At 36.6% G+C, this 18,661-nt stretch overlaps 1 protein-coding gene and 1 long non-coding RNA gene across 2 annotated transcripts in view; both read right to left on the bottom strand.

Moving 5' to 3' along the window:
• The window catches only part of LOC125680128 (uncharacterized), a 45,704-nt gene extending 40,462 nt beyond the window's left edge, over positions 1–5,242 (bottom strand). Inside the window, exons 1-2 of the mRNA XM_056153519.1 lie at positions 4,884–5,242; positions 4,319–4,764 (exon numbers count right to left, since the gene is read on the bottom strand). Of these exons, the coding sequence (XP_056009494.1) occupies positions 4,319–4,401 (83 nt within the window). The 5' untranslated portion in view covers positions 4,402–4,764; positions 4,884–5,242. The remainder of the gene's footprint in view (positions 1–4,318; positions 4,765–4,883) is intronic.
• On the bottom strand, positions 2,232–3,567 carry LOC130051971 (uncharacterized). The gene is made up of 2 exons (XR_008800259.1): positions 2,971–3,567; positions 2,232–2,509 (listed from the first exon to the last, which is right to left on the bottom strand). It is a non-coding gene; the product is annotated as an uncharacterized LOC130051971 (long non-coding RNA).
• Positions 5,243–18,661: the final 13,419 nt, after the last annotated feature.

The raw sequence follows: 18,661 nt of genomic DNA, 5'->3' as shown, positions 1-18,661 counted from the left end.
AATGGGTTTTTATAATTGTGCACTTGTTTTTTGCCTGGGTCATGGCAAGAAGTGCATTCTGGAACACTGACACCCGACATTCGGCTGTACCACGTGACAATATTAAGTCAAAATCGATGTTGACGTAATGCTTGAATATATGTGCTTAAAACATAACCTTAACATGGTAGGTTATAAACTTATTTTACAGTGTTATGAATGGCATTAAAATGAATTGGTTGGCATGTTGTATGCTCTAAGAAAGAGAAAAAAATGATGTCATGTTTGTAATTCTAACATTGTTGTCGTTTATTGAAATTCAATTTCTGCTTCATCATTGAGTGCATGTGTTTCTTTGAAATGATTTACATTACAGCTGTCATATTTGAACGTCAACATAAATCTATTTCTGCTACGTAGTACCACCGTTTGCACGTTCCGATCTTTGTTCAGGTCGAAGGACCTATCCACAGATCTTAGCGAGTCTGAGAACAAGTAAACATATTGAAAGACAAGACAAATACTGTGCCAAGATAATGAATTTTTCTCGCCTCACATCTAGTTACTAAGAACTACTTGTGATACTCTTAACATCCCAAGTGTCGATTGTTGTTCTGAAGGAGAGTAACCCAGAGACGAACAAAGCCCACTTCCTCCTTCCTACAAATGACACATATAATGTATCGCAAACCCTTAACCCTAACCGACACACACGTTCCCAATCCGTGTCCCAGAAAAACAAATTCCATATCCCATTCCCAGTCCGTGCCACAGAAAAACAAATTCCACATCCCTTTCCCTGGATTACGAACATATATCATCCCTTTCCCTGGATTATGATACTATCATTTCTAATTTTTCCCTTGGAGGAAACTAAATTTCCCAACATCTACATCGGACACACTAACACCTACCCTCGGGCTACAAAAATTCCTTGCATCTACTCCCGGGCGCACTACAATGTCTTACATCTACCCCCGAACACACACAAATTCCTTAAATCTACCACCGGGCACACAAAAATTACTTATATCTACCCCCGGGCATACAAAAATTACTTATATCTACCCCCGGGCATACAGAGATTCCTTACATCTACCCCCTGGCACACAAAATTTCTTAGCATCTACTCTTGGAGGAGTTTCAATCAGTTTCCCGTGATGACTCAGTCATTTCAATCAATTTCCCTGGAGGGGATTATTATTACTGGTATAATATTTCTAAAGTCTAGCCATGGAGGACAAGTATTGTACATAATACCAAACTCCTACCACAGGAAGATGAACAAATAGATACATACAATTCTATATGATGTACACATCCTTAAATGATATACACATTCCTAGAGGATGTACACATTCCTAGAGAACGCACGCATTCCTAGAGGATGTACACATTACTAGAGGACGTACACATTACTAGAGGACGTACACATTACTAGAGAACTTATACATTCCTAGAGGATACACGCATTCCTAGAGAACGCACGCATTCCTAGAGGACGTACACATTCCTAGAGAATACACACATTCCTAGAGGACGCACGCATTCCTAGAAAACGCAAGCATTCCTAGAGAACGCACGCATTCCTAGAGGACGTACACATTCCTAAAGAATACACGCATTCCTAGAGGACGTACGCATTCCTAGAAAACGCAAGCATTCCTAGAGAACACACGCATTCATAGAGGACGCACGCATTCCTAGAGGACGTACACATTTCTAGAAGATGTACACATTACTAGAGGATGTACACATTCCTAGAGGACGTACGCATTCCTAGAGGACGCACGCATTCCTAGAGGATGTACACATTCCTAGAGAACGCACGCATTCCTAGAGGACGCACACATTCCTAGAGAACGCACACATTCCTAGAGGACACACGCATTCCTAGAGGACGCACGCATCCTAGAGGATGTACACATTCCTAGAGGACGTACACATTCCTAGAGGACACACGCATTCCTCAATCCTGCCTTATAACGAAAACAGAGTTGTAGCTAATGCATTTAGACACTGAAAAGATGCAGCGACAATTATAAATTGGGGTTCATTTTAAATTATGATGTACATTGTAGCACTTCATGAGCACAATGGAGTTAAAGGGAAAATTGAATATACGGTAATTATATTTTCTGTGTTGGGCAAAATTTATGTGAATGATCATGCTAGTGTTCCAATAACTACGCCCAATGGAAACAATTGATCAGCTGCCGATTTCATAATAAAAGATAACTTCACAGCATATAAGATTGATATACAATATTCACAACTAAGAATTAATAACATTACACGCAGATAATAACTCAACATATTATATATTTCTATTATGAAAGTAACCACAAGTGTTTCTGTATAATGATATTGCAATCAAGATTCAAGGGTGTTTTTCTTTCTTTTGGCTTGATTACAAAGTTCGCATATTCGCAGATGTTGAAAGTGTCATGAAAGATATTAAATTTTATCTTCACTGCAATCCGGAGATAACTTGGAGTGATTGCATTGCAATAGGCAGAGAAGTGCGCACCTGAAGGCAGAAAACAATGTGTTAGTCAGCTGTATCGCAAGTGTCCCGTTTACATTTGTTTACTGTCATCAACAGTCTCGAGAAAAACATACAGATTTTCTATCTCATTCGGCTTCTGATTGTGTATTATCAAGCATTTCTCTTCTTTCAAATGACAGACCTTTCTTTAATCAGTCCGATCCACTTGCTTGAAAAACTATTGCAGCAGTTTACACATATGGATTTCATTACAGAACATGAGGACACTCACAAGAATTTCCAAAGGGAAAAAAACCATAGCACTATACATTGACACATCAAAATATGATACTAAACTAACAATTGTTGAAATAGCATGGATCGGAAGGGACATGGCGAGCACCTGCCAGTCACCAAACGGAATCTGTTAAGGGTAAATCAGGCAAAGGAGCGAGTTAAACAGGGCCCCGTGAAGTAATCAGTGAGGGTAATATAGAGCTTACCTTTATCTTTTCCGAGGTGTATCGGAATACATTTATAAAAGATACGAATTATTGCTCCACACGCCCTAGACTACAGCAGGGGGTGAGAGTGATGTCACTGCCCTGAATTGTGTGTAATATTTGGAGTGACGATCTACCAAGGTCATTTATTAAAGGCCTTATTATGTAACGGACTTAATATTGTGAAGGTATTTACCTCATTACTGCAATAAAACCGATAACACTAAGAATTTTTAGATATCACTCCGAGCCGTTGATACGGACAATGTAAACTTTCACCGCTATCGTTAGTGTCTCAGATAAAAGAATTACCATTTTTACTGAAAATAATTTCTCATTATATAGCTTGTTCAGCAAATTATCAAGAGAAAACATTTGCTTCGGTTCAATACTATTTTCAACACTAACCAAGTAGAGAGCGAAAGTGCAGTTGCTAAAGCTGGTTGCCACATAAGTTAATAGTGGGGCGCTTCTTTCGACAGTGTTTAGATTAAAAGGTTAACATTTATTTATACTACCTCCGTTCATTTAAATCTGAAAGATCGGGCAGGTGGCTTAATTTAAAATGTAAAAAAAAAAAAAAAAAAAAAAAAAAAAAAAAAAAGACGCTCGCAAAAAGTGGAGGACGTAAAATATCTGTCAACCAATTACTACATGGTGTTTCACACAATGTGGTTACCTTTAATGCATATGGAACCAAACTGCTACTATTTGATGTGTAATATAATGTCAAACTATTGTGTGAATTGCATAAAATTCATGTCATGAGCGTGCTGTTTTAATCAAAATGCACAATTCTTTAATTGAAAGTTTTCTACATGAAATTCGTCAAAACAATTCAATCTACTTTCAGACAATATACTTTTAATATATCAATTTTTTATCTTCCAAACAAATATTCAATTTAAAATAGAATTTGGTATAATTACCACTTTGACACAAAATGTTTATTTTTCAAATATTCAAACCGTATTCCATGTGTGGAGGCTTCAAGTAATGTGTTAATGGAATTTGAATTTCGTTTAAGTCTCAATTCTTCCAAATTCTGAGAAGTGGTTTCAAAAATGGGCAAAATTGACATTGAAGACTTTTTTTAAAATACCACCGATTTTACTCGTCCGGTTCTTGATACAGAACACATCATCTGTCACAGACAGACTATCTGCTGGTAATGTAAACTCACACTATCAACATCAACAGTAGTTTCGCGAAATAAATTTTCCCCTGCTGGTTTAAATCATACTGAATCCATACATCATCATGAAAAGAAATTATGCAGTGTATTTAAGAAAATATTCTTCTTTTCCCCCTTGATATTATTCATTAAATCTCTAAGACAAAGACCTACCTGCAGTGATGCGCCGCTGATTCTGACCACTTGACCGGTATAGGACTGAGGCCCATTCTATCATCTTCAGAATAATCCATCATTACACTAAGGATGTGAAATATGTCACAAAACGTTTAAATTATCCTTTAAATAAGTCCCAAGTTATTCAAATTGAATCGTGTTACATGACTATCACGGTAGTACTTGGAAATCACTAGGTTAAATGCTAGTTTGTCAATAAAAACGCTTCTCTAAATTCAAAGGGTGCCGATCTTCACATCCCGCAAGAAGGTCAATGTTAAATAATCTAATTCCTGTATGTGAGTTTCTTTTTACCTTAGAAATATTTCGGGGTTTTTTTTTTCTCTTGATTCTGGGACTACGTTGATTCCACTTAATGCATTCACTTAACAGCCCCAATAATGTTAATTTCTTCCGTTTTTACTTAGAGACTCTTCAACAATCTGCAAGAAAAATAAACCACAAAATGTCAAATTTAATATATTTTTTTAACAAATATGAAAAGAGATGGATAAATTTCTTTGCATAATAACTCGTTAATAAGTGCATTTCTGTCTATTACTTTAGTTCAAATTGATAGCGTCTTGTGGAACTTTTCGATGCATTTTCATCACTGAATGACGGACCACGTGCGAAGAAAGCGTTATGAATGCGTCGAGTGACACAATCAATTTAATCCTCAATAGTATTAGACGCTAGACTCTGGATGCACTCAATGATTTTCAGGATAACCAAATTAAAAGATTATATGTAATGTCACGGAAAAAAATTAGAATGTCCGAAGATGATATTACTTTAGTCCATTACTATGAATCCGTTCTGAATAGCAAGACAGAATGTGATCCTGTGCACGATGCATCGCTTTTAATATAAGCATACCTAATATCATAACCTACACCTTTATGTGTGTTAGACTTTCGCTATATGACGCTGTAGAAAGGCGGTCGAGGCTTTCTCAACTAAACTTTTTTTTTTATCGTTCAAGTGATTGGGTAATGTTTAAGGAAGGTCGATTGGTTAAAAATTCAATTACATACAGCAGCTTGGTTTCACAATGATAAAAAATTATCATATAGTTGTATGATATATTCTTAAAATGCTGCAAACCTAGCAAATATATGACTTCCATTTTTCAACACATGGAAGAAGTTATGACGGAGAGTTCCTTACATTGGTCGTAATGTGTGGTCCTATAATGTCCGAAATAGATTAAAGCACAATTCGCGGGGGGATCGTATGCGTTACGTTATTATTAGATAGCATATATATATATATATATATATATATATATATATATATATATCGTATGGCGTTAACATAAGATAGCCGATAAAGACATAATTGTATCAATACGTAATAATACGGTTAGGTCGATTACAACCCCCTCTAATTCTTTAGTCAGAGTGAACAATATCGCCGCGTGATGTTGGTAATAGAAAATTGGTGTCTCTTTATAACATTTACATTTTTAACAGCTACAGAATCGTATTAAAACTTAACTTTTCATTCAAATTTTTAATCATATAATTCATTTATTCGTTTGTATCCTATAATGGACAATAAAATGTTAACATACCCTTTGACGATATCATTATATTACACAAAACAACACTTGACAAAATTATATTGCATCCGATTAAGCAAACTCAATAAATGAAATGGCAAAATTTGGCGCAACAACATTCATGTCACAAAGCCAACAATGTAATACAGTATGCTGAGGGCATATGATAACCTTCTTTGGATAGTTTTTAGATATATCATTTTTCAGTAGTTTTCACGTGCCTCTGAAAGAAACCGACAACTAGTCGTATTATCAGCGGACACGATAAGGCAATTTGTGTTCATTTCTAAGCTAATGCATTTCACTTGAGTAAACACAATCTCGAAATAAATCTCAATGAAATAATGCATCCAAATTTGTTTCTCTTTACTATACTGATCAAATAAATGAAAAGTTGTTCTAGCACGCTAGGATCTGTGAACGCTGTGATTCCACCCATGCAAATAAAGCAGGTTCGGGGGACCACACACACGGGTGGAGACGAAAAATCAGCGAAACAGATATAATGTGGTGTCTGAAGACAATATACACATTCGACATTTTGATATACATGTATGCTGCTTTTCTGGAAAGAATTTCGTATTCTTAAAAATCTTTTCAAAATCCCCCACTATTTGATAAGAATTTCGTTTGCTATCAAAGTGTTTTTGCCCCTCTTCAATTCCTCCCTTTCGCTAACAGCGTTTTGATGACTGATATCAATAGATGTTTGACTGACTCCGCTGCAAAAAAATTGGTTCAAAGATCGGAATTATCGGCAGAAGAACACAGGGTGCCCCGAGGCTGGTCGACAACAAAAGGGGCGATGGTCGTCTGCTGGGAGCCTCAAATAGTTTCCCGCCGTTTCTCTCCATGTTTTCTTTCTTTTCTGATGTTTTAATTTCAATATCCGCTATTAAATGAGATACTGTATTTTTGAATTTGAATATTGTAAAGATTATTTTGGTCTTATTTCATTTTGAAATGCTTTTACCTATCTTGCAAATTAGCTTCACTCTTCGTTGGATAACAGCAATGTGGATGATACCGCGATGCACTTCACAATGTACTTTAGACGTATCGATTGTTTTCGGTTTTTTTAATATTTTACGTTTTAAGTCACCTTTTACATTTGACAATGTGTATCGGTGAAAATTAACACAACTAAGGCAGAGGTTTTTTATCTCCAAGTGTAAGATCATCATTGTCATATGCATGCTGTAGGGTGTTTGTGATAAAAAGGTCCTTGAACAATCCTCGGTAGATGGGGGAGGGGAAGTAATCAAATACACCTCGATACTCAATCTTCAACCATCAAAACAGAAAGAAAGTGCTCATAAGTGAAAATGAAGGGCATGCACAGTGTTATACCATTATATAGATACGTGTAACTGTGTGACATTTCTGTAAATGAAATAAGCAAACAAGAGAAATTATGGGAATCCGTGGGTCAAGAACACACGATGAAGGACATACTACAAGACTCAACCAAGGTCACAAAACAATGATGAATGGGGGACATCGGCCCGATACACAACAATAACTTGAAATAAATACACGCATCTATAGAATTATGTTAGGGAGAACGTAGATAAAAATATACATGTCTTTATATTTTTGAAATGAGATCTTTAGAATGAGTATTTCTGATGAAAAATACAAAAAGGCACTCGTTTCCTACATACAATCATTCTATTTCCATGGATCATATCAGATTTGAAATGCATAACGTGAAAAAATTAATATCACTTCGCTGTTTGGGTTTTTTAACTTTACTGTTGCATTTAATATTTTCAACCAACGTTCTAAACTTTAGGAAACAATTCTGTCAAGGAAAATATATAAAATTATTAAAAATTTCTTTTTAATTATCTACAATAATAGTAATCTTAGTAAAGGAGATATGCCGTGTCAAAACGAATATACATCAACGTAAATTTTTTATCGCAGTCATATTTCATATGTATGATGAGGGTGGCCGAAAGCGTAATAGAATATCTCTAAATTTGATTTTTTTTATTCTGACATTAATTCATTAAAGATGCACTACTAGCACTAAAACGGGGACGGTACAGTAAGCTTGGAAACTAGCCGTAAATATAAAAAATAGAATTGCATAGTTGCAATTCTTTCGCGTACGTGATTACTAAGAGTTACTCCACACAGGCAAACTATATAACAAGGAAGAATGTGAATTACCATCAATGAAATTCCCCAACGCTAAGTAAATTATGCAAGCATTTTGTGACATAATATGTGATTTTTAAAACGTTATATGTTTTTAACATAGTATAAAACCAGTTCAGAAGAAAATGACGAGGTAACATATCACACGCAATAGAAAAGCTTGCAGCTTTTAGCGCCATCTATTATACTTATCCTGTTTTGCTTGTTTTTTTTTTTTTTAAATTTGGTTTTGTTTTGCTGAAGGATGGAATCCACTCAATTGTATGTTGGAAACGAAGACCTTACCAATGGAAAAAAATAATTAAAGCAATTTACTTAAGTTTTTGTTTTTTGTTTGGTTTTTTTTTTTTTTTTTTTTTTTTTTGTTGTTGTTGTTGGTATAATTACACCGGAAAGACACGTGAATACAAATAATTTCCTCTGATTTTATTTATTTCAAAAACGTATATAGCACAACATAAATCATAAAGCTTTTAAAACAAAACCACATGTTATGTGTGGTAATTCACTTGAAATATGAGGAAAGAAAACTTTAAATGATATAACTATATTCTTTTTGACGTTTTAATAATTATCGTTTGTTCGTAATAATCAATACAAAATGATTTCCACAGGAAATTTCCCCCAAAAGCAGCTAATAAGATGATATGCATAAGATCGTATAATCGTTTTTCTGAGCAAAGCAAAACTTTACTTTAAAAATCTTTAATACATTAAAACATCTGCCGATCCACATTTTACGGATTTTTTTCGCACAGTGACTTCCTTGTGTAAACTGCCGTCACCGTAAAGAAGGTTAGTGTTTAGAGAATCCGATGGCTTGAGATACTTCCAATTTAACGTTTACAAAATAAATACAAATTGACACATATAAGACTGAACGATCTATAACATGTCATAGGTCCACGTGCCAAACTCGTTTGTCTTTTAAGTTTTTCTTCTTTTTATAAAGCAAATGGCTACAAAAAGAAGTTTTATCCTCTAAAACGCGTGCGCAGACGTCTGGGCTGATGGAGCTGCCCCCACAACCATTAAATTTCCCTCAGCGTTTGCTGTATCAAAACTGTTTACCTAAAGTTCAGGTAAAAAGAAAATGAATGTGTGTCTCTCTTTTTTCTAAAGTTAAAAATCTCAACTGCCTTCGATTTCAGCGTTCCAGTATTTAGACATATGGTGAGTATATATGAGTTGAGATTATATCAATATGATATTGTATATACATTGTACAGTGTTTTATGACAAGTAAATTTTCAATTTCTGAATAAAAATATGTCTTAAAACAAGCATGTATATTGTTATGATATAATAAAAAAATAAAAAAAATAAAAAAAAAACCAAAACAAACATGCAAACATGACGGATACACAATGGGAAAGAAATACTTTTGAATATATTTCATGTATCCATATACATGTATGAATGTTTTATGAAATATATATATCGTAACCTTTGATCAACTAAAAAATCATCGCAAATTATCCTTAAGCTATAAACAATCACAAAATACCCAAACTTGTATGTAAAGATGAAATAAAACTTACTCACACTGATAACGACTTGTGATTCGTCCTCGACTTCAGCAGTTCTAGTTACCTAGTGACTTAGTTAGTAATCTTTTGCCCGGTTTATCCGCCTGTAGCTTGTGATTGGTGTGATCGAGCTCGGAAGTCTTTGGGACTTTGATATGATGTAACGCTGATATACGTGACATAGTGCACGTACAGTCACCTTGCAGTGACCACATGCACCGCCGAGAATCCCATGGGTATCCCATGCCAAAAGAATTCCCGATTCAATGAAATACTATTAATGCCATTTTTTTTGCCAGTAAATGCACGTTTACCAGGAGTAAATATTTGATTGAAACATTAATACAATTAAAAGGGCAGCTCATGATAGTGAAGCGTCATTTATTGCAAAATAGATCGTCACAGAGGTCATTTAGTTAAAATAAAAGTCCGAATTAAAACTAGAATTAAACTAGATCTGGTTTAATCCGTGTCCTTTGATGCTTGTTACTGCGCATGTAACGTGCAGCGACGTGAGTTATGCAACGTTTCTGTGCATGTACGCAGAGTGTGGTATTTTTGTCAATCGGAAGCTTTATCTGGCTGGAGGACATTGATCGGGTTTTTTCTGCACCTCGCGTCTCACAGACACCAATAATAATCAATCAAAGCTTTTTCTAGAGCAGCAGTACCTGTTCTGGGCTGCTTCCATCAACAAACATGCTCCAAGTTACATGTATATCAAAGATAATGAATGATGTCTGCCGTCAAATCAATTTTCCCGAATTTGAAAGAAATTTTGTAATTAAATCATCTTTTTTAAATTCATTTATTCATTGTTTTATTTCATTAATCAATTCATTTATCCTACTTGGGATAATTTTTCTTTACATGAAATGTTGTAATGATTTGTTTTTCTAATGGGAAGGATTGTCGTAATGTATGCAAGAAGGGTGTATTTAACACAACTGCGAAATCCATTTTCAAATACTTCATTTAGAAATTTCAAGTACTCATCGATCGATCCCTTTTCTATCTTATGAAATCTAAGCACTGTGTACATGTCAAATAACATGGCCGTACTAGATAATGACGAAATGCATGTGAATTTCGTTTTCGGTCTCCGAGGTTAGAAAAACACGATCACACCCAATAGACACTCTGTTACGACAATGCTGTCTTCTCCCACACTATCGGTGTGTTTTCACTACAGCAACTTCCAACACGATACCAGATGAAGATTAAAAGAAAAACCCTGTGTACTTCCTATTTTCTTCATGATTGAAGGATAAGGCACTAACATTGATATATATAGTTATATCTATTTATAGATCTATCTGTTTGGTACTTACAAATACTCTGATAACATTACCAAGTACAGTTTCAGAATTAATCGCTTTACACAATCGGGGATAATGGAAATTTGCGGAGGGAATAAGAATTAATTCATTGCCAGATTGTCTACCCTAATCCCAGGTCCTGAATTTATTTAGATTTTGAATAAAAACATTTCTGAACTTGGACACAAGGTAACTCAAACACAATCTATTGAAGTCATATAGTACTGCACCCGCTCCAATATTTATCAATAGGTCAAGTTTATTTGGTCTTACCTGGTGTCAAATTAAATAGGAGAGATTACACAATCTAAACTTTGTAGAGGAGTGTCACAAAGATGTTAACGATATATTTATCACCGATAGCAGGGAGAAGTATAGAAAGAAAATATAAAGACCCATCATTTGTCAATTTGTTGTCTGTAGTTTTAATATATTTCAGGTATCGATAAAGGTCCCGGCCTTTCAACCTGACATACAAACCTACATATTCATATAAACCTACACATTCATAACCTACATATTTTTAAAATCCTGCATATCTATTAAAGCCTATATATTCATAAAAAGCTACATACTGTGCAACTACATATGCCAGAAGTGGTCGTAAATCAAATGTGGATTCTAAAAAAATTCTAGAGAACTTTTAGTAAACTTGAAATCACACAACTTTTCTCAAATCAACAACAACAAAACGTATGACTTTTCAACTCTTTACACGACCATTCATCACCATAAATTAAAGACGAGACTTTTTGACATCATAGACATTTACTTCTTCAACAAAAATGGAAAACCCAAATATTCCTATCTAGTGATCAGTCATCCAAAAACTTACTTTGTTAAACGCCACTCTGATTCCACGCACAAGTACTCTGAAGTTGAAATACAAAATATGCTGGAGTTCTTCATTAACAATATCTTCGTGGTCTTTGGTAATCAGGTCTTCCAACAGTCTGTTGGAATCCCCATGGGCACGAATTGTGCTCCTTTGTTAACTGACCTGTTTTTATATTCCTATGGAGCAGAATTTATTCAAAAACTTCTACGCGAGAAGAAAAACCTCTTGCTGTGGCCATCAATTCGATTGATTGATGTTGTTTAACGTCCCTCTCGAGAATTTTTCACTCCTATGGAGACGTCACCATTACCGGTGAAGGGCCGCAAAATTTAGGCCTATGCTCGACACTTATGGCCTTTGAGCAGGGAGAGATATTTATCGTGCCACACCTGCTGTGACACAGGGCCTCGGCTTTTTCGGTCTCATCCGAAGGACCGCCCCATTTAGTCGCCTCTTACGACAAGCAAGGGGTACTGAGGAACTATTCTAACCCGCATCCTCACGGGATGCCATCAATTCGACATTTAGATATATCGACCATGTGTTATCTATTAACAATAATATTTTCATTCATATATCAATTCAATATATCCCAGTGAACTCGAATTAAAATACACCACAGAGTCGTCCACTTCTGCTTCATACTTAGATAACGTCTCATATGAGTAAAAATTCTCGAAAGGGACGTCAAACAATATACAATAAAACAATCATACTTAGATATTTTATTGAAAATAGATATTAACGGGCAAACTATTTTCCATTATCACCTCCAAATGGTGTTTACATCTATCTCTCAACTGATTCGATACGCAAGAGCTTGTTCTGCGTATGGTCAATTTTTAAATTGAAGCAGGATACTGACAAACAAGTTGATGGTGCAGGAGTTCTAACAGTCTCGTTTAAAATCAGCATTTCACAAATTCTATAGTTGTTATAGCGATTTGTTTGCCAATACAACCTATCATTGGGTCGAATGCTGTCTGACGTGTTTCATGCCGATTGTTAGGCCGTTCTTGGCACACCGATTTTGACTACGGATAAATCCGTATAGCTGATCAAGATATAGGGTTTACGACGGCTGTGACCGGTCAACAGGGGATGCTTACTCCTCCTAGGCACCTGATCCCACCTCTGGTATATCCAGGGATCCGTGTTTGCCCAACGCTCTGTTTTGTATTGCTTATAAGGGTTTCGAGATTGATCACTGTTCGTTATCTTCGCCTTTCATATTCATAAAAACCTACTTATCCATATAAACCTACATATTCATAAAAACCTACATATTCATAAAAAAAACACCCTACATATTCATAAAAAGAAACAAATCAAATTATACACATAAATATAAAGAATTAATGTCTAGATTCCTATATCGGAGACATTTCACACAAATCATCCCCATGATTTCAATGTCTTTTTACCCTCATAATGCAAACAAAAAACTTTATTCCTTGCTAATAGCTATAACGATACGAATAGACCAATATATCAGGTAGATAAACTGAGGAGGAGGCAGGTGCGGAGGAAGTAGATGAATTGAGGAGGAGGCAGATGCGGAGGAAGTAGATGAATTGAGGAGGAGGCAGATGCGGAGGAAGTAGATGAATTGAGGAGGAGGCAGATGCGGAGGAAGTAGATGAATTGAGGAGGAGGCAGATGCGGAGGAAGTAGATAAATTGAGGAGGAGGCAGATGCGGAGGAAGTAGGTAGTGGTGATTTATTGTTCTATTAAATAGTATGAAGTGCAAAAATTGTTTGGAAATGTAGCATAGCATCGAAACGAAACAGAAATAATTGCTCGAAGGACATTTTTTTCTGTTTCACATGGTCTAAGTCCAAGAACTAAAAAAGCCCAAACATCTGACAATAAAGTTATCAGAAATGTTCTGGTTTCTTCATTCAGCCCAAACATTTGACAGTAACGTGACCAGAAATGGTTTCTTCATTCTTTGTGGAAGACAGAATTTCATCCTTTCTGCCGTTGAACAAGGTCACATATCAAGTGATCAACGAAGTGTGTCATCTTTATCCAAGACCGAAAACTGTCCACTTTGTAAAAGTACACACCGAGGGCTGCATTTTGATAAAGAACTGATTGAAGGTCGTAATGTCATAAGTACTACTGATTGAGGGCCGTACCGTATTAGAGTACTGATGTAGGGTTGCATCGTGATAAAGTATTAAATTGAGGGCTATATCGGAATACGTACTAATCGAGGGTTGTATCGGTTGTTCGTTTTACGTCCCGTTGAGAATTTTATACTACCAGCTGTACGTGAAGTACCACAAGTGTAAACCTATGTTTAGCGCTCAGGGTCGTACCAGTGATAGTTTTTTTAATGTGTCAAGGCTTGCAGCGACACGGGACCTCAGTTTTTAGGGTCATATCCGAAAGCACCGTAATTTTCATTTATAAATGCCGAGCGTTTGACGAAGAAGCAATCACTGCGTATATGTATGTCTTGGGTTGGATGCGGCCATGACACGAGCGGGACTCGGAACTCATGACTTCCGGTAACGAAGCGAACGCTCTACCACTGAGCTACCGCGACTGGTAGGGCCTTATGAATATACTAGTAATAAAAAAATTACTAGTATATGTATACTGAGTTTAACTACAGATTGCCGTTTACCTGGTCAAAATAGGAAGCTCACGGGTGTGTCCGGTCAACAGGGGATGCTTACTCCTTCTAGGCATCTGATTCCACCGCTGTTATTCCCCGGGGTTCTTTGTTTGACCTACTCTCAATGTATATTTTCTATAGAAGTTAAGAGATTGCTTACTGTTATCTTCACCTGATCTTTTTATGAATGGACAGTTTGAAGTAAAAGCAATAACGCCTCAGGTGAAAGAGGTTTATTCAGCATCAAAAACATATGCACATATAGGTAGAAATCGAACGGTAAGGTAAAACTATTTATTACAAACAACATAATTACTATAATATTCAAACAGCTGCAGATTCTCGAATTTGTTGGATGAAAGGTGAAGATAACGAACAGTGATCAATCTCATAACTCCTATAAGCAATACAAAATAGAGAGTTGGGAAAACACGGACCCCTGGACACACCAGAGGTGGGATCAGGTGCCTAGGAGGAGTAAGCATCCCCTGTCGACCGGTCACACCCGCCGTGAGCCCTATAAACGGAGTCATCCGGGGCCAAAATCAGTGTGCCAAGAACGGTCTGACAATCGGTATGAAACACGTCAGACAGCATTTGACCCAGTGATAGGTTGTATTAAGAAACTAGATCGTTAAATGTCTTGAGATGTGATAGATTGTATACAAGATCCGGGTAAGAATAGGTCCTCAGTACCCCCTGCTAGTCGTCAAAGGCGACTAAATAGAGCGGTCCTTCGCATGAGACCGTAAAAACCGAGGCCGATCAAAGGCTGTAAGCGCCGAACATAGGCCTAAATTTTGCAGCTCTTCACCGGCAATGGTGACTTCTCCATGAGAGTGAAAAATTCACGAAAGGGACGTTAAATGATATACAATCAATCAGGATGTATGAATTCTTTTGACACACACAAAATTGGTCGCAATTCTTTTGTATCAACGTTAGTTGAAAGTCACTCACAGCTAAATATTCCATATCATCGCTCATTTCTTCCAAATTATGTAAATGTATAGGATTTAATACTTTTATATCTAACCGATGTATATTTTTTATCTCATAATATCTAAGCTGATGACTATGGCACGCCAAATTCACAAAAATGAGCTAAACATAGTTTCACAGTTGATAAACTAGGTTTATCGACTGTAAACTATAGTTTACGGACCGTAAACTATAGTTAACGACGTTAATCTATATTTCACATCTGTAAACCATAGTTAACAGATAATCTATGTTTCACAAGCGTAAACTATAATTAACAATGAAAACAATCATTAGCGATTGCAAAACATAGTTTATCTGATAAATAAAGTTTCACGATTGTAAACTACGGTTTACAAGTCTAAACTATTATTAACGAATGTAAATTATAGTTTACGATTTGTAAGATATAGTTTATAGTCATTTAATACACCGAATTCACAAAAAAGTGATAAACACAGTTTTGTAAGATATTGTTTATAGTCATTTAATGCGCCGAATTCACAAAAAAGTGATAAACACAGTTTTGTTTATTATAGTTTATGAGTAAAAATGGCAGTTAGCTATAGTTTACGATTAAAAACTATAATTAACGAATGTTAAACATAGTTTATCTGATAAATATAGTATCACAATTTGTGAAACTAGGATTAACAATTGTGAACTAGTTAACGAATGTAAATTATAGTTTACAAATGTGAATATAGTTATACGGATGAAAACTATAGTTAACGAATCGTTAACTATAGTTTACGGTCCGTAAACCAACTGTGAAACTATGTTTACAGACCGTAGGCATCCGTGTTCTTTAGCAGAAAAGGTTCGTACACGGATGACCCCGCACTTTACACGGTTACTTCGGTGGCTACACAGACTTCTCGGTTGATACACGGTACCTACACGGATCAATACGGAGGATTTTATTCCGGGACGATCTGGGGTAAAAATTAAACATGTTTATTTTTTTTTCACGGTTTGGCTTGGCCAAGCCAGATCGTTCCGGACGCCGCCGTATTGATCCGTGTAGGTACCGTGTATCAACCGAGAGGTCCGTGTTTCAACTGAGAAGTCCGTGTAGCCATCGAAGTAACCGTGTAAAGACTGGGATCATCTGTGTACGAAACTTTTCTGCTGAAGAACACGGATGTCTACGGTCTGGACACGGATTGTTCCCGGTAACTACATGGAGAGACACTATAAATGCAGGGAAGAAAGACCGTGATAATCCGTGTATCTCCGTGAAACAACCGTGGATGGACCGGCAGAAACCGTGATCTTCCGTACGCCCTGTGATCATGCTGCCACCGACCGGGATTTTTCCCCGGGATATACGGGTAGCTACCGTGCTTATCCGTAGAGAAACCGGCGTTTTCCGTGTCTGTATCGTGATAAGACAGTGTTGACACCGGCATTACGACGTCACAGAACCCAAAGACGTCGGATCACCCCGGATATCTAGAATTTTGCATCCGGCGTTGACCGGCTCCTGATCCGTGCATGCGTGAAAGGGGCTTTTACCACTGATCATAGAAGTGAGAATCACATGTCTTTCGGATATGACTCTAAAAACGGAGGTCCTGTGTCGCAGCAGGCGTTGGCACGTTAAAGAACCCTCTGTGCTAAGGCCTAAGTACTACGGTCTAAATGTGTGGTACTTCACTTACAGCTGGTGACGTATCTGTCTGAATGAAAAATTCTCGACAGGACGTAAAACAAACAATCGATCGATTCCGGTGTTGTAGCATAGACTTTCCCCCAGCATAGACTTTCCCCCCGTCTATTCCAGGCCCATCTTTCCGGGGGGATGTCTATCCCGGGCCCGTTTTTCCGAAAGGAAAGTCTATGCGGGGGAAAATTCTATACTACGGCACCGGTAACATTACCATGCTGGATTTCATTATAATCTAACTGCATCGCCATGGCATCAACTATGACGTCAATATTTGAATAAGTGTTTTAATCTACAAGGTACACTGAAATGAGAAATTGGGACAGTTGTGTTTAATCTGAGAATGTGTAGTATGTTACATATACTAGTATATGATGTTAATTTATAATGTACGCGCCTCATGTTTGGTAATCGCCAATAAAACATTTGAATTTGAATACGACGTCATTAACACGTGGATTTCCCCACTTCTTAGAGAGAAAGTGTACCGCATATGCACAACCCACAAACAAACTGACTTATATACGATTAGCCATATTATGATACATAAATTATCTTGAAATCAGCATTGGCGATGGTTGTGGACAACATTTTTCAAGTGAAAAACTATGGGGAGAATGGCCATTTTCATTGCTTTTTTTATTGATGATATTACAATTCGGTGAAAGAGATTTTGTTTGCTTTAAGGCTTTTTTGATTTGTTAACTCCTCCCTTCCCCATTTTTGCCTGATTAATAATGTGTACAAAGATTTCATAGTTTAAGGGTCAAGAAATGGTAAAAGCGTACCTTCTTGATACTTGGGTGACTGAGCTCCGTCAGGATGCTAATTTCAAATTGTTTCATTCATCCCTTCTTAAATTCTGTTAAAAAAAATAAAAAAGGCATTTTTCGTTAAGAATGGACTTCCAACGTATGGACACTTTTCAGACCAATATGTCGGTGAAAGTTTGCCAAGAAGCCTACACACATAAAGAGATGAAAACAGATAAATTATTCAATTGGAAGGAATAAAGAATAGCTGTTTGTGGGTCTAGTTCACGAGAATGTTTGTCGTTACTAGGGTAGTGATAACGAATATTTTCATCTCGAAAACCCCCAAATGGAGAACAAATATCTGATGCTGTGTGTACTAAATGAATAATTGGTTGATTGTTTGTATCTTGTCTAACGTCCCTCTAGAGAATTTTTCTACCTCATTTTTGCCCAAGATGAATCTAGTGATACTCGGACAAGAAACATAGTGCGAATATATTGAAATTTCTTCGTGGAAGAACAACAATCAAAGAGTCGTAGGGTTTCCGCATGACAGCGCAATTCTACGTATTGCTGAATTGGTTCTTGGCCTGTTAGACGAAACATTTGATGGTTACCTGGTTTCATATAAAACAGTAAATGTTTGGCCTTTCATTCCATATGAAAGGTGAAGATAACGAACAGTGATCAATCTCATAACTCCTATAAGCAATACAAAATACAGAGTCAGGCAAACATGGACTCCTGGATATACCAGAGGTGGGATCAGGTGCCTAGGAGGAGTAAGCATCCCCTGTCAACCGGTCACACCCGCGGTGAGTCCTATGTCTTGATCAGGTAAACGGAGTTATCCGTAGTCAAAATTAGTGTACCAAGAACAGCCTAACAATTG

Source organism: Ostrea edulis, chromosome 2 (genome assembly GCF_947568905.1).
Source record: "Ostrea edulis chromosome 2, xbOstEdul1.1, whole genome shotgun sequence".
NCBI lineage: Eukaryota > Metazoa > Mollusca > Bivalvia > Ostreida > Ostreidae > Ostrea > Ostrea edulis.
Note: the sequence above shows the minus strand (reverse complement) of the source record. Positions and strands in the feature narration are given on the sequence as shown.